The sequence below is a fragment of the Polistes dominula genome, unplaced genomic scaffold (genome assembly GCF_049000335.1).
Source record: "Polistes dominula isolate Pdom_NZ unplaced genomic scaffold, Pdom_raw_medaka contig_16, whole genome shotgun sequence".
NCBI classification, from domain to species: Eukaryota; Metazoa; Arthropoda; class Insecta; order Hymenoptera; family Vespidae; genus Polistes; species Polistes dominula.
In genome coordinates, this window is record NW_028301040.1 from 612,501 (window position 1) to 630,337 (window position 17,837).

Here is a 17,837-nt window from a genome sequence, read left to right on the forward strand (position 1 = left end):
TTCATCTTTCTGACAATTTATGAATTCCGAATGAAAAAATGTTCTCATCTTTTGAGCCCAAGAATTCTATTGAACCCATTTTCGATACCCTCTTCTGAAATGAAGCGCATTCCGGTAAGAGCGTTTTGCATCGACCGAAACACATGTGGTAGTCAAATCTGGCGCCAAATCTGAAATATAAGACGGGTCAGGTAGAAATTCCCATCCATTATTATTTAAATAGTTTTTGACCGAAGCACAGCAACATCTGGCCGAGTCGTAGTCATAGTGTAAAAACTACGGACTCGTGCCTGGTCTTCTATTCTGGATATTCCGGTTATTCACCAATGCCTGCTTCAAAAGAATTAGTTGGGTTCGATACAATGGTCCTTGAATGGTCTGACCATTCGGAAATAGTTTGTAGTATACTGCCTTCTGATCCCACCATCTGGTGGGATCACCTTATTCATGTAAATATTTCACTTCGGCGTCGATTTGGCCGGTTCGTCAGGCTTTGCATATGTTTTTTTTTTTTTGCGTTTAGGATTATCATAATAGATCCACTTTTCGTCACCAGTGACAATACGATGTAGAAACGACTTTTTTTTTTATGCCACTGCAGCAACATTTCTGACATGCAAAATCGCCGTTCGACATCTCTCGGCTTCAACTTGTACAGCACTCAATTTTCAATTTTTTGGATGAATCCCAAAACTTTCAGGCACAGGGAAATGGCTTGTTGTGTGACGCCCAATGATACAGCACAAGCTCTTCTTAAATTTGACACGGATCTTCATCCAGCAAAGTCTCCAATTCTTCGTCTTCCAAATTTTTCAGCTTTCCGGAACGCTCCTTGTCTTCAACGTTAAAATTCACGATTTTTGAATCGTTTGAATCACTCACAATACATCGATTTCACCTATGAATTCCTCCCTGTAAGTTTCCCCGTTAAATATGTTTAAAAAAATTTGGATCAATGTTGAACCATTGAGAAAAATGATTCAAGTTGCAAAAAAGGTCTGGGGGGTTCCTTTGAACCACGTGTTGTGTGGTAAGCAAAGGTTAATATAAATGATCTAATATATTAAATATATATCTAACTCATGCACGCACGTATTCGTGTGGATGTATATGTGTATATGTATGTGTATGTATGAATGTGTATGTGCATGTGTGCATGTAAATGCTATTCCTTTTTTAATATAGATATTCGCAATAAAGTCAAACGGATGGTGCGATGTAGCGATGTTGATTAAATGACGTTCGGGTAAAAAAAAAAAAAAGGAAAGAAAAAAAAAATTCCCCATCGAATTCTTTTCCCTATTAAATTAGCTTTACGTCATATTTTTATCGCTTGACTACTCCCATACAAATCAGTCGACGTGCCGCATGCCATGCAAGTACGCGTCCGCGCGTATAATATGCGAATAATTTGAAAATATTAAACTCCGTCGATGTGGTATGGTATTGTGTATAGTCGTTGAAAAAAAAACTGAAAAAAAAAAAAAACGGAAAAAAAGAAAAAATAAACGAAAGTAAAAAAGAGTAATAATAATAATTAAAAAAATAATAAAGACAAAACGAAAGACAAATAATCAAGGATAGAATAAAAAGAAATTGATATGTCGAAAAATGCAAGGAAGAGACTTCAAATATAGTCTAATGAACGTATTTGCTGCATGTGTGTGTGTTGTTCGTCGAGCTTAATCGATCCTCTGTCGATAAGGATGTTTCTTTTTAGGGGGGGAGAAGGATATATATGGGGAATTTTCTTTTTTCCGTAATTTATTCTCTTGTCCGGTCGGTAAATGAAAAAGTATTTCAATTTAAATTGCGAATTAATTGAATAGAGACAACAAGTCAAGATTTGGCAATAAATTGATATATTTCTACTATCATCTATTAGTAGACGTTTAGTATGACATTAACATTTAGTATGTTTAAATAGTATTATCAAATTAATTTTTCCTATACTTTTTTTTTGACAATATTTCGCATTTTTTTTTTTTTTAACGCATAATTTACACGTGGAAGAAATATCAAAGTTGTGTTGTGTTCTTAGCAAATACGTATACTACATAAAACACATACATACATATATATATATATAAATACTTATTTTCGTGCCGACATCCAGAATTTTGTTTAGCTGCTGTATATGTATATGTATATGTGTGTGTGTGTGTGTGTTCTTTTTAACACGAGTACAAGCGGTGTCAAACGTGCGCGCGGAAACGTTATGAGAAATCGATATCCGATGTCGATTAAAAACTCTGTCAATCGGTTGCCGTCGATCAAACGACACGCATAGAATTTTTCTTTAGGTCGCGATGAAACGATGATTCGCGCGCGCGGCCAAACCTCCCTAACTCCCTCTCTCCCTCCCTTGTACCCTTCCACCCTTCCTACCAACAACCCTTCCTCTACCACCCTTATAGTTGAAGCGTTGCTTGCACCCACCGCGCGCTCCGTGTCAACTTGTCGATGCGTTTTGTAGTAGTACGTATGAATGCATGTAGTATATATATATATATATATATATATGCGTTTACGGAAAGTTACGAGTGTTTCCGATCGACAATCAACACGTTTTTTCCTTTCGCCTGCTCTCTTTTTATTTTTGTGTATTTTTCTTTTTTTTTTTTTCATTTTTGTTGTTGTTGTTGTATTTTACGGCTTAACGCGTAATACTCTCGCACGTTTATATTCGTGTTACTTTCTACTTCTTCTAATTCTTCTTCTTCTTCTTCTTCTTTCGTGCCCTTTTCTATAATCTTTTCTATTTATCTTTTTTTCTTTTTTTTTATACTTTTGAAGAGTTCTTTCTATTTACGAATGGTGTGACAATTTTAGTTAGTTATTTGATTTATGATAAAAAATAACTTTGAAGTTTATTATTACATTTGTATGATAGTCTTATTTTCAGATAAAATATGGCTAATGGCTGATTGTGCTTCTGAAACAAAGCGAAGGTTTTGGTTTATTTTAGTTTACCATTAAACGAACGGTGATAATACAAATTGATATTAATATCAATATGACTTTAAAAAAGAAAAGTGTATAGTAAGTGTATACCAAAAAAAATCGTACATTTTAGTTCCGGATTAGCAATCATGAGAAAAAAAGAAAGATTTAATAAGAAAAAAAAATAATAATAATAATCAAATTGGTAGATTATTTGATTGGTCGGGAACCAGAATGCGAAACGAAGAAGCTCGAATGACGATGAAAATCCTGCAAAGAAAAGCGTATGAAAGAGAAAGATATAATTGAATGAATATAAGTATATACATAAATCATAGTAATGATAAGAAATTGTATATGTACATGTATATATATATATATCTTTATATGTATGTGTATATATATATATTTGTTGGGTTGATATTGAGAAGAGTGTAACTTTGATTTAGGTGTGTTGGTGAAGCAAGAGGCTAGGGACGACGGTTACGAGACGAGTCCAGATCTCGAGATGAGAAGCACCGGTGGTGACAGCAGTCAGCAGTACCACACACCGCTGACACCGCACACGCCGCACACACCGCACACCCCGCACACGCCCCTCACGCCCGTATCGGCGACGGCGCATCAACCCCAACCACCTGGCTCGACCGCCTCCACCCTAGGACAGGTGAGTGCTATCCCATTACCCATTGCTTTTCCACCGCAAATTTTTATACCCTTATAAACTAAACTCGCCGGCTTCGTTTTTCTGTTCGTTCGACTCTACACGAATTCTAGTTTTCTTCTTCCTTTTTTTTTTTTTTTTATTGTTTTTTATTTTTCTTCAAAATTAAATTATTTGATATTTGATTAATAACAATAATAATAATAATTTTTTTGTTCTTTTGTTTCATTTATTTCTTCAGTTTCTAAAAGAAATATCCTTGGAGAATATTATCGGGTGTTTCCCAGAATTCCAATCAAAGGTAGTATAGAGGATTTATTTTTTTTTTTTTATTATTTTATTATTATATATAAATATATACACATACACACACACACACATATTTTTATTTTATTTTTGTAATTTTTTTTTTTAATAGACTACCACGATAAAAATGTAAAATTTCTTCGCACGCGTAAAACGTTTCAACCGCTTGGCCCCACCCCCTCTCCCCATCCTATCCATCCTCTTTTTTTTTCCTATTTTTCATCTACGTTTCTCTTGGTAAAAACATGAACTATCAGGGACACGTACAATGTCGCTCATAAAACGTACTACATGTACGAGGAGGGGTTGTATATGTATGTTATACTACAGAGAAGTAATATGGTGTCCCGAAGCCATACGATAGATAGCAACAACTGCGCAATGGTTCTGATGGTACCATCGTCTTCGTCCTCCTCGTCTTCATCGTCTTCATCGTCTACGTCGTTGTCGTTGTCGTTCTCGTGGATGATACGCACATGTTTCAGCAACGATTTCTATCAGTCCGTTGGGAGAATAAAGTGCGAGCTTTTAGAAAGCTCCTACTACTCTGTCTTACGATACACACAAATACATAGGACAGATAAATAAATATATATATAGCAGTAGGAGTCGTATCTGAAATAAAATGACGAACGTATTCGTCCGTATTTTCTACAGGTTAAATCCAAAATATCCAGATGGGGAATGCTAATGTTTATTTAACACGTTGAGCGCCATGTCAAGCATAGATGACTGACACTAGACTTTACGTTTAGGCCGTGTCCGTCACAGGTGACTGACACTTCAACCATTTTTTTCAATACAAAGTAACGCCTTTCAAAAAAAAATAGGGATAATTAATTAATAAAATGTTTTGAAGAATTTCTATATCTCTTTTCTCTATTTAAAAACTATACATCGTATAATTTAGTATTTCTTATTATAATTTTTTTTTTTTTTGTACAAGGAAAAAGAAGAATTGACAGAACAAAAAAAAAAATAAATGTCTTATACTAATTAAAAGCTTAAATATAGTATTTAAGAAGTAAATTAGAGTCACGTAAGAATTGTTGAAATATTGTTTCGGTTTAGTTTAGTTTTTTTTTTTTTTTTTATATAGCAGCATACAAAACAAGGCCTATCTCATAAATAATGGCCAATCGATAAACTTGAAACACCTTCCTCTAGCGTTAGTGCACGTTCTCAAGGAGTATCAGGAGAATGCTTAAGAAGGTGTAGGAGGAAATGGTTATATATACGTTTGTATGTGTATATAACACACGTGTACGTATATGTTATCGTCTTTACTAGCAAACCAGCACGAGTCTTATCTTGTAGCATTTCGTGCTCGATTTCAGGTTTATCGCGGGGTCAAGAACGCGCCTCGTTGCACGCATCTAATGAACGCACGAAATCGGAAATTAAGGGCGCGAAAAGATGTAAGGATGATGATGATGATGACGACAATGACGACTACGATAGGAGGAGGAGGAGGAATCGTATCTTTCATAATTTATCTCAACATTTTTTTCATATACAAATTTTTCTCTTCTTCTTCTTCTTCTTCTTCTTCTTCTTCTTCCTTCCAGATTAATTTGTTTGAAAAGAACTTTGATCGATATTATATCGGTTTTTTTTTTTTTTTTATAAAAACAAAAAAAAAACCCCTTTCGGATAATTCTAATCTAATACGATATTTATCTCCTAAAGCTATTAGATTTATTATATATATTTTTTCTTCTCGACGTGTTTAATATTACGTAACTATATCCAAAAAAAAAAAAACGTTATATTATAATCGTTAAATAAGTGATACTCTTAAATTCCTACAAGATAATTCACATTGTCCAGCATTTGTGTCTACCTCCTTGGTCGTCCCTGAAGTATAATTGTAATTGTAATTGTTAATTCGTAATTTTTTTTTTTTTTTTTTTTTTTTGTCAAAGATAGCGAGATAATTCTGTCGAGGACGATGCAACGTCATGCGAAATATACCTCGGGAGAGCTAAATTTATTTACGATTACTATGCAACTTTGTTGTTTAAAAGTTATTCGCTATCTTGACGATATCTAAAATATATGTATTTATTAAGTTTGATTATTAGGTGAGTCAAATAAGGTAAAAATAAAAAGAAAAAGAGAACAATTAACCGGTAAAGGAAATGAAAAACTAAACGAAAAATTTGGAAACCTAAAGGAAGGAAGGAAGGAATAAATAAAAAATAATTTAATAAATAAATAAAAACGATTCTCGTGAAAATCTAAATGTTTCCGTTTATTTTAGATGGCAATAAAATGCGAGACACCAGTGGATCCATACTCTTTCGTAGACGAAGACATGTCGATGGGTGGTATGAGGTCCGCGAGCAGTCCTGGTGGCAATCCTGAGAGCATGACGTGTCCGGGCGGCGTCCAACCGGGTCTGGTTACACCCACGTCGACGCCACCCGGTCCTCTCTCCAGTCAGCAACATCATCGAATCGATCTCGTACTGAATGGTGCTGTGAATACCCAGCTAGTGCATCAACCGAAGAAAAGAGGAAGAAAGAAAAAATCCGAAATGATATTAACACCCGAAGAGTAAGTTGTTTGAACGAGGATAAAATGTCTAATGCTAGGTTAGATTTCCTTCCAAATGTAAATATGTTTCTTATTAACAGGTATTTATTAATTGATCATTTGTCTATTGATTTCTTTTTAATTGTTCACTCGAGATCTTTAAAAATCACATCTCCAAAATTCTTCAATCATACGGAATAAGTTGATAATACGTAAGTAAATATTCGAATCGGTGTGTAAGATTTCTTAACGTCAGCGCCATTTTAAACGACAGCACTGTCGGCCATTTTATAGTCGAATATACTACGCTAGTCGACGTGACTCTATTTTTATCTTACGTACGTTTATCTCAAAGTTCAAGTTTTTTTTTCTTCTCTCTGTTCAAATTTTCTCATTTAAATTCTACTTATTAATATATATATATATAAGCTAATTAGTTTAAAAATAATTTGAAAGAAAAATTGATGATTGATTTAATCTTCAAATTCTATAATAAACAAAACTTTAGAGGTGTGTATTTTTATTCGAAATAATATGAAAATAAAAAAAAAATAGGATATCAAATAAATAAAAGGGGAAGGAAAAAAAGAACGGGATGAAAAGGGAAGAAAGAAAGTTAAAACGACTACTGACCCTTTCAAAAAAAATATCGAAATCAAAGCAATTTCAATTGAGAATATCTTCGTAACATTTGCTGGAAGAAAGCACGGATTATAGATACGCTCGTTACACCGTATCAACGTTAATTCGCTAAAACGGCGAATTCATTCGCATGTAAAACACGAAAATTTGCAAGGGAAATATCGAAAAATATCATCTGTTTGTAGAGAGAGAGAGAAAGAGAGAGAGAGAGAAAAAGATAAAAAAATATATATAGAAATATATATATATATATATATTTCTGAATCTAACGATCGGTTATAATTTTTCGTATGGTAGAAAGAAAATCAAATACATAAATTAAAATAAAATAAATATATATATATATATATTTATGAACGTGTAAAAATAATTAAAAAGAAAGGAATGCTGCAATGATCATAATTATTTGAATAAAATTAACAGATGTAAAAAAAAAATGCAATCAAATTATTTAACGTTTGATAAAAAATTGGAATATCAATTAAAAAAAAAAGGAAATAAATATGATGCACCATGATCCCAAAAGTAAAAAAAAAAATCGGACGGACGACTCTTTTGTTTTAGGCTTTCCTAAATTCATACTTATTATTATTATTATTTTTTTTTTTTAAATCTTTCTTGTGATATTTGTTCTAGAGCTGAGCTTGCGGAGGCGAAAAAACGCGCGAAGACGTATAAAGAAAGGAAAAAACATGACAGGTTTGACGGAATGCCGGAGGAGGAAGTGAGTAAACGCATTCTTCCGGATCACCTAACGAGCAACCTGGACATCATCATAGTAAGTTTACCTTTTATCTATCGCTTTGATCGTCTCTCCTCTCTCTCTCTCTCTCTCTCTCTCTCTCTCTCTCTCTCTCTCTCTCTCTCTCTCTCTCTTCGTATTTTACCTTGGGTTATAATCTACAAGTTGTTGTTGTTGTGCTACTAATGTATATAGGAAAAGCGCGGAGTTTCTACTGTGTTCTACTGTTACTGCGAGCATATAAATGGACAAACGGAGCGAAAACGAGTGAGTGAGTGAGCGAGCGAGCGAGTAAGTGAATGAATGAGTGAGCGAGTGAGTTAGTGAGTCAGTTGGTTAGATTAAGAGAGAAAGAGAGCGAGAGAGAAATAGAAAGATGTATATGTATGCGAATCTAGATAGATGGACGAGTAGATTTATTATACGCTACGGGATCTACGTAAGCTAAGAGCACTGAGCCGGAATAATCACTGATTACACTACTGTGTAACGTATACCAATAATCTAGCAGGAGTATCACAGGGATACCGTGAAATTTCTAACAACAAAAGCGGACCACGTATATATATAACCCCCTCCATCCACTTCTACCCACCCACCCCCCACCTACCTACCCTCCTCTCTCACTCTCACCCTCGTCTTCTCTCTCTCTCTTTCAGCAACCAATCCCAACTACGTTCTTCCTCTATCTCTCTTCCTCTCTCTCTCTCTCTCTCTTCAAAAGCATTACAATCTAAACCGACTTTTTATCAGTATCTATACAAATAATTGCTTAGAGTCCATAAACGTTCGGTAATTTCAAAGCTATCGTTTCTTTTTTTTTTTTTTTTTTCATATTTCTTCTTTCTTTCTAGATTTTTCCAGCCACGAGCGACGAATAAATTGAATAAAATAAGGAATATATATGGGTTGGTTAAGAATATTGCATTATCGAAATTATCACGTAAAAATAAAATGGATATTTTTCAAACGTTTCATCAATTTTTCATTTATTTTAATAATCATCATCAATTGTTCATATTGGTTTTTTTTTTTTTTTTTTTTTTTACAGAACTTCATTGACGTTAGTTTCTTTGAACTGGCCAATAATATTAACCCCACCCCCCCCACGTATAAGCTTCCTTATCTAACCCTTGTCTAAAATAAACAAATGCAAATTCACCCTTAACAATTGTTCCATATATACAAAAATTAACATATATATCAATTAAATTGAAATAATGTATGTTGTAAAATCGATATATATATTATTTTCCCCTGTTTCTCGCCCCCCACCCCCTACCATTGATTGCTAAAAGAAAAATCAAGAAAGAAAAAAAAAGGAAATCAAAAAAATGACGAACTAATTAATAAATATAAATGAATCATTTAAATATCTAACTAAACGAATAAATTATTATATTCGGTAAGTTATACATTTAATATAAAACGTGAAAGAGAAAAATAGAATAGCGAAAAGAGAGAGAGAAAGAGAGAGAAAGAGAGAGAGAGAGAGAGAGAGAGAGAGAGAACAGAGTAATATAATACATATATCCGAATCGTCGATTTTCGGGCCGATCATCTTTCCCCGAAGCTTTATTAGCACTCGCTTCATATTCGTATTACACGGAACGAATAGTCACCGTACTCGATCATCCGTCGAGCGGTCTAAACGCTTTAACGGGCTGTGGGCAATTCGGTTATTACGCCCGACGTTGTAATCGAACGCAGCGGAGCGGGCTTACCCCACCCCCACCCCACCCAACCCCCTAACTACACACCACCACCACCACCACCACCCTCACCCTCACCCTCACCCACATCCACCACCAACCACCCCCATACCATTACCATCAACAGGACTACGTATTACTACTACTACTATTACCACCATCAGACTATTCGCGCAACTCCCGTTGTTTTCAATCGACGACGATTCTCCCCCCCCCCTTAACCCCCCTGCACCCCTCTTTTAACTCGATCCCCCTTCTCCCTCTCACCACCAACTCATCCTCTTTCTCTTTCTCTCTCTTTCTATCTATACGAATGTCTGTCTATCTATCTCGCTCAATCCTCAATGTAGAACCCTCATCATTTTATCCTCGTTTATCCCAGCCGCCATTCGGCGCCGGTCGAGCGGTTAACGCATTGGCGTTAACGCGCTAATGCGATACGTACTTTATGAGAGAGTGAGTGAGTGAGTGAGAAAGATAGAGAGAGAGAGAGAAAGAGAGAAACTCCTCTTCTCTTTCTCTTTCTCTTTCTGCCATGCTACCACCACCACCACCCCCCTTCCTCCCCACTCTCTCTTTCTCTCTATGCGACTAACGGAATAACGCGATTTCAACACCGCGTTTATATATATTTCCTCTTTCCAAGTCCAAGCATTGCTTTGAACTTTGCTCTACTGTACTTTTCTCTTCCGTATACAATCTTCTTGGAAAATGTTAATATCCTATTATTAAGAATTTTTGCTTTGTGCGTGTGTGAGTGGAGAGTGTTATATGTGTCTAGTGATAAAAGAAAGAGAAAGAAGTTATCATTCGGTACATAGTGTCTTCTTCTTCTTTTTCTTCTTCGTCAATTAATTGCCATTACAAAGTATCGAGTATATTATTTCGTATTTGTATAATTGAATTTGTTTGTTTTTTTTTTTATTAATTGTAAAGTTAATAAAAAATTCGATATGATAGATTTGATCTAACGTAATCTACTTCTGTTGAAATTGTGAACTGTCCTGAAGCTTCTCGTACAAATACGATTATTTTATTGTTATGTTATTTATATATTTTATTTTATTTTATTTTGTTTTGTTTTATTTTTTGTTTTGTTTTGTTTTATTTTATTTTATTTTATTTTATTTATTCATTGTAATTATTTGGCTACTGTTGGTTTTGGTTTCATGGAAGTATGATCGATGCATTTTTTTTTTTTTTAATACTATATATATATATGTATGGGGGGGGGGTTGTTTTTTTTCTTTATTTTTTCGTTCAGTGTTTTATTATTTGTAGTATGTTTTTTTGTTTTTGTAACCCTCCAATTCGTTTGAAACAATCCCGTTCTTTTTTATTCTGTATTTTTTATTATTGTAATTATTATGGTTTTTCGGTTTTGCGGTAAAAGTGAAAGCAAAAACCTTGTTTTGGCCTAAATTTTGTGCTCAAATTCCGCGAACAATGTTCTTAGGGGGATGAAATTAAAATCGACGTTTAAAACAATTACAAACGGTACACACGCGTGTGTGCGTCGAAGTCGTAACACGTGGACGTTAGTAAAAAAAAAAAATAAAAAAAATAAAAAAAAAACAAAAAAATAAAAACAAAAATAAAATTGTCAATTTAATTAGAAAAAAAAAAAATCTAATTTTTCAATGGCGAATTAACGAAAGACAATTGAAATCCTGTATTACAGATTGGGATCAACCCTGGATTATTTGCTGCATATAAGGGGCACCATTACGCCGGACCCGGTAATCATTTCTGTAAGTCAAGTTTCATATTATTTTAAATCATTTATCTTATCGTATTCAAAATTATCTCATCTAATAAATAGTCGTAAAACTATCTATCTTAACATAGATAATATCTTATCATTGTTGTTAACATAATTTTTCTTGTTTTTTAACAACAAATTAAGAAACTCAATTTTTTTGAGGTTAACACGTTACCGGAAATGACGGTTTATATCCGTTGGTTGTAGTCCGATTTCCGTATTTCTACGTACGATCGTCAAATTAAAAAGTGTGTTGTGAGACGCCACGTGTGTTAACAAAATATTGCAATCATACAGATTTACACAATAAAAAAGAAATAAAGAAAGAAAGAAAGAAAGAGAGAACAAAAATACAAAAACAAAAACAAAGAAGAACGATTATAATCGATTATAGATAATCGTCAGTGAAACTTTTTCATTCGTCGAAAAAAAAATGAGAGAGAGAGAGAGAGAGAGAGAGAGAAGGGAGAAAGAAAAATGGAAAGAAGACACACGTGTGGAATTTTTATAAAAAAAAAAAAAAAAAAAGCACAAGGATAGAACAAACCCTGCATCTGCATCGTCATTATCTTAACCAATCCGGAAATCACTTTTAATGAGCCCTAGCGGATTTCATGGATGGGGAGGGCCAAGAGATTAAAAATATTTTGACCAAATCGAAAACTCCCAGCGCTTTATCTGTAAAACGCTTCACTACGTATATACATTGAAAAGAGAAAAACAGATGAGAGAGAGAGAGGGACAGGGACAGGGACAGAGAAAGATAGAGATAGATAGATAGAAATAAAGATAAAAAGATAAAGAGAGATAGAGAGTATAAACGAAGCTTTTGGTGGGCCTTTAATAAACAATTTTGCGTACTAACGGCCAGGGCAATGCCCATATCACACGCCCATATGCTACACGCATACATACACGTAAACAAACACCCACATATATATATATATATTTATATATATTATATATTTTATATATATATATATTATATATTATATATTATATACTGTATATATTATATATTCACATACACACACACACGCATATATATATAATATATATATATATAAAGGCTAGTTTGCTCACATTATACATGATGCTTTACATACGTGCCTGCTTGCCCGTACTTTGTATGCATAGATGACACACATACGTGCGTAGATGGTAGAGAATAAGAGAGAGAGAGAGAGAGAGAGAGAGAATGTTCGCTCACGTTCATTCGCATACATTCGCCTGTAGTGAAGTTAGGTACACGCTCCTGGATTTTCCAGGGTTTTCCCGGGCTTGCGGTAGCATTGGGGATGGAGTAGGAGAGGCAGTGTGGGTGCGTGGATTCAAACGATGGCTGGGTGTAGAGAGGCGGGAAGTATGAAGGGTTGGTTCGTCGTATGAGAGAGAAAGAGAAAGAGAAAGAGTGAGAGAGACAGCATATATATATATATATATAATATATATATATATATATATAAAATATATATATATATATAGAACTTGGTATATTGCTACCGTACATCTATACGTATATACATATATATGTATGTATGTATATATGTGTAAAAGAGAGAAAGAGAAGTTGGTGCGTTGTTAACGTATGTGTACGTATATATGTGTATGCATGTACTTGAGTGAGAGAGATAGAAAGAGATTGGTGTATTGCTAACGTGTGAGTATACACGCATGTATGAGGAGAGCAAAAGAGAGAGAGAGAGAGAGAGAGAGAGAAAGAGAGAAAGAGTATACTAGAGTATTGCGAGAGAGGGGAAAAGAGGGATAAAAATGGGGGAGGGGGAGGAGATGTAATGGCAACGGCTGTGGGCGTAGAAATGTATGGCGAAGGGAGGATGCAGGTGGCGAGTACGGGTTAAAAAGGTTGGAAGCTGTGGCAACTGGCGCACGTTTGGCTAGGGATACTCTCTGTCTCTCTCTGTCTCTCTCTCTCTCTCTCTTCTCTCTCTCTTCTGTCTCTCTCTCTTTCTCTCTTGCTCTTTCTCTCTCTCTGTCCATCTAAGTTTCTCTTTTATACGGATAGTAGATTTCCCTCTCTTTTTTTCTTTTCCTCTCTCTCTCTTTTCCTTCTTCTTCTTCTTCCCCTACAGCAAGCTGCCACGCTATAGGTCAGAACAAATCAAGAACGCCTACAACGCATCGGCATGCTGACACTATTCTACTAAAAAGTCAGACGGAAAGAAAAATTTAAGTCATTTGTGAATTGTGTTTTATTGAGTTAACACTGGTTGAAAACTGATTTAGATGAGAAGGGATATAATTGGATCGTGAAGGCATATAAGTGAAATCGTGATTATATTTCTTTCAAAGGTGACACTTCACTCAGAGGTTTAACAGTGATGTTGTTGTTGTTGTTGCTGTTGATCGTTGTCGAACGTTGGTACGAAATTTTGGATTAATTAATGATTTTTAATGAGGATATTAGTGTGATTTGATTTTTATATATATATATATATATATATGCGGAGTGTCTTTTATAATATTTGAAGTATCAAAGTTCGATTTTTCAGTTTCGTTTGAACGATCAGAAAGTATATCGTGATTTGTTAATGTTTCTTTGAGAATAACAGATTGAAGTTGATCGTAGCTGAGTGTTTAAAAATTTATATTCCTCGCACATCATCATCATCATCATCATCATCATCATTCTACTGTTGATGATAGGAATCTTGGTTTTGTGTTAAAAACAAAGTTGAATTTATGCATTGGATCTCAAATTTTTCTTCGTTAATCACGAAATTTATGAGAACTATTCTAATTTTCGTATTGTTTTTCTGGTTTTTTTTTTCCTTTTTTTTTTCTGTCTCTCTTTCGCAAAAAAAAAACAGAGAGAGAGAGAGAGAAGAAGAAAAACAAAAAAAGAAACTTAATTAACGATAAATCTGATATTCTTTGTTTATGTTAATACTGTGCCGGAAAGTAGAATACAGGTGACTTTATTCTGACCCAATATAATTCGATCTACGGTGCCGAATGAAAGGTAATCAATTTCACGAACGATACAAAATACATAGGTTTATATATATATACCTACACGCATAACACCAGATAAACCAAGTATTATCAACGCTGCATGTGATTTGTCGATTGGTCGTTAATTCGATCACAAATGTCGAACAGATAAAACGATGATCGTTATTTGGTGATAACAATCGCGAAAGTTCTAATGAATTTGGTTAAGAAGAAATAAGAGAAGAGGTTAAAACAACGCGACAAAAAGACGAAGAAAAAAAAAAGGAAAAAGTAAAAGAAGAAAGAAAAAGAAAAGGGGCAGAAAGAAGAAGAAGAAGAAAAGAAAGGAAAGGTGGAAGAAGAAGCAAAAAAATCAAAGGTGGAAGAAGAAGCAAAAAAGGAAAGGTTGAAGAAGAAGAAAAAAAGGAACTATAAAAAAAAAGTAACTATGCAAAAAGATATCCAAAGTTTTGAGTTCATTGGTTGGTTAGCTTGGTTGGTTAGCTTCGTTGGTTGATTTGGAAGAGCTCTTTAATAGCACTACTGTAGTAGAGTGGGGGTAGGGTTAGTAGTAGAGTGGGGGTAGGGTTAGTAGTAAACGATAAAAGGTCCAGTTCCTTAAATTAGTGGTGTGCGGTATTGTACGTCAGTGTCGTCGTCGCAGTCGTCTTCGTTGCGAAGAAAAAAGTTTTCACCCTTAATACGTAGGGGGGATGACCGCGACAGTTTCCCTCCCTATATTTTACCGGCATTCATTCCCCGCGTTTTTTCCCTTTTCCCTACTCCTTCTCCCTCACCTTCTCCTCCTCCTCCTCCTCTATAACCTTCTTTCATTTCTCACTGTTACCCCCGCCCGCCCGCCCGTCCCCCTCCCTCTCTCCCTCCCTCCCTCTCCTCTATCTCTTCTATCCTTTCGCGGAGTCCACGCCGCCACGCAGAGGAGGGCACTCGGTCGACGACCTAATTCTTTGCTCGGCGTCTCTCGCGCACAACACCGCCACTTCACTACTGTTGCTATATATTTTGTTACCGGCGAGAAAGTTGAATGTGACCGTCTAAAATTTACATTGTCAAGGCAGGCAGCCGGACGGTCGCCTGTTCGATCTATCGCGTGAAGATTCCAAACCTACTGGGATAGATCCATTTTTTTCGTACGTATGTACATATACATATACATGTATATATATATATATATATATCTGAATAACCTAATCTCGTTAAATTGCATTCGCGTGTTTTTGGCAATGCAAATTTTTTAACTATTGCAAATTTTTTATTTTTCTTCTTTTTATTATAATAATATGAAATGAAAGTAAAATAAAAATAACGATCACTCGTGCGTTATATTTATTTTACAATTTTGAAATATAAAATATAAAAATTAATTTTCATACAATAATGATATTAATCATTCTAATTGCAATAATTATTAATTTGTTTTAAATATAATATACGTGCTTTTATTATATTTATTATCTCGTAAAACCTGTCCGCAGACTGTCTAAAAATATGCCAGAGAGGGAGAGAGAGAAAGACAGACAGACAGACAGACAAAGAAAATAGGACTATCGTGTAACGAAATATTTACTACAGTTAATTTTGACAGTGAAAATAATAACAAAGTGAGAAAAAAAGTGAGAGTGTCGTATTAAAAGGAAGAAAAAAACAAAAGTAAGACAATATATGTAGAAATATATAAAAGTATGCTTTCCTAGATCGGAAATAGGGTTATGGGTGAAAAATAAATAGTGGAGATAGGTTAAGTGGTAGTTAAAATGAGCCTCGGTTAAAGAAGAAGCAGAAACGAAGAATGTAAGAAGAAGAAGATAGAAAATAGAAGTAACAGGTAATATACAAAAGAAAAAAATAGAAAGAGAAAGAGAAGGAGAATTAAAGAAGAAGGTTGGGTAGGGAAGGAAGCAATATTACGATACTCTAATTCAGGGTGAGACTAAGGAATATTTGTAGTAAGAAAGAAAAGAAGAAAAAGAGAGTGGGTACCCAAAACTAGAACAACCAAAAAGGAAAAAAAGAAGAATAGTGTTACTTTCTCTCTTACTTCCTGTCCTTAAAGAAAAGGATAAAGATAAAAAAAGAAAAGAAGGGGAACAGAGAGGGAGGGGGAGAGAGAGACAAAGAAAATAGGACAATTAGAAGAAAAAAATAGAAAGAGAAAGAGAAATAAAGAAAAAGGGGAAAGTAAAGAAAATACGTAAAGCGGGAAAATTTGGATAAATGTTAAAAACCAGTGGTTCTCTGGTGGTAAGAAGGATAAAGAAGAAAAAGAAAATATAGGAAGTAAAAAATTGAGGTACGTACTAGTATACCTATAACCAACGAACAAAAAAAGAAGAAGAAGAAGAATAGTGTTGCCTTCTCTCCTACTTACATAAAAAAAGAAAAGAGAGAGAGAGAGAGAGAGAAAGATAGATAGAAAGAAAAAATGACGAACGAAGAGATAGGCAAAATATGCCAAGAGAAGAGGATGGAAAGGTAGAGGATGGAGAGATAGAGTTGGGAAGAAGAAGAAGAAGAAGAACCTTCGGGAAGGTACCGACGCTATGAGGAGTGGAAAGGAGAGGGGAGGGGTAGGGAAGAGGAGAGGAAAATGTCGCACGTCTATTCGCTCGATAGCGTGCACGTTTCCCTGTGCTTCTAGGATCTCCTACGTACCACCTTCCCCTTCCCCTTCCCCTTCCCCTTTCCTCTCACCCATCATACCAACCCTGAAACACCAACTTTTCCAGATTTTCTCTTACTAGATGTTTTACCTCTAGGCCAGATTTATTTTTTTTTTTTTTTTTTTAGCAAGAAAAAAAAATCATCCGTCATTGTTTTATCGTCATTCATTGTTCGTCGTCATCGATTTATAGCTAATTTTCATTTTTTCGTGATGATGCATAATAAAACAAATAATCTATGCATCTGTGTATGTGCGCGTGTATGTTTAAGTGATATATGAGACAAAAAAGCTGTTGAGAAGAGGCAGCGGGGGAAGAGAGGGGAAGGGGAGAGGGGCGGGGGGTTCTCTTCTTAAATCATTTGGAACAAATTCTGCATGGATTAAATAATTTTTTTTGGGATACTAACGTAAAATATATTTAGATAATTTTTTGTTGAAATAATCTCTCAATGAATCTTTCTCAAAGACGTTTCATTCATTTGCCAATTTGTTTTTAAAAAACGTAAGGAACACGGAACGATGAACACGGAAGGTGATCATATAAATCAAAATTAAGAAAGAAAAAAAGATTACAATTGGAATGTTAGCTCAATTGAATTCTTCTGTAATCTAGTTATAAACCTGATTATATTTATAATTACTACTAAAAATTAAGAACCATCGTGTACAGCTACGTGGTTCTCATTCCAGATCCAGATTTATGATCTTAAATATCTTAATTCGAAAAGTCTTCTTACTCTTACTATCTCTACTATTTATACAGATATTGCAAATGAAGTATGTCCCAGCATGATCATCGAAGTAACATAAAAAAAGAAAAAGAAAAAGAAAAAAATGTTGAAAATTGATTTTTCAGGCGCGGTCCGCGCTTTTCACGCTCTACTCTCCTC

General features: G+C 34.7%; 1 protein-coding gene and 1 long non-coding RNA gene across 4 annotated transcripts in view; both read left to right on the forward strand.

Moving 5' to 3' along the window:
* The window catches only part of Tdg (Thymine DNA glycosylase), an 81,009-nt gene that overhangs the window by 45,497 nt on the left and 17,675 nt on the right, over positions 1-17,837 (forward strand). For all 3 annotated transcript variants that reach the window (XM_089174820.1, XM_015329276.2, XM_015329277.2), the window contains 4 exons: positions 3,393-3,610; positions 6,177-6,472; positions 7,730-7,871; positions 11,229-11,298. In XM_089174820.1, coding sequence (XP_089030946.1) covers positions 3,393-3,610; positions 6,177-6,472; positions 7,730-7,871; positions 11,229-11,298 — 726 coding nt within the window. The remainder of the gene's footprint in view (positions 1-3,392; positions 3,611-6,176; positions 6,473-7,729; positions 7,872-11,228; positions 11,299-17,837) is intronic.
* On the forward strand, positions 13,024-16,681 carry LOC149031775 (uncharacterized). The gene is made up of 2 exons (XR_016177353.1): positions 13,024-13,692; positions 14,236-16,681. It is a non-coding gene; the product is annotated as an uncharacterized LOC149031775 (long non-coding RNA).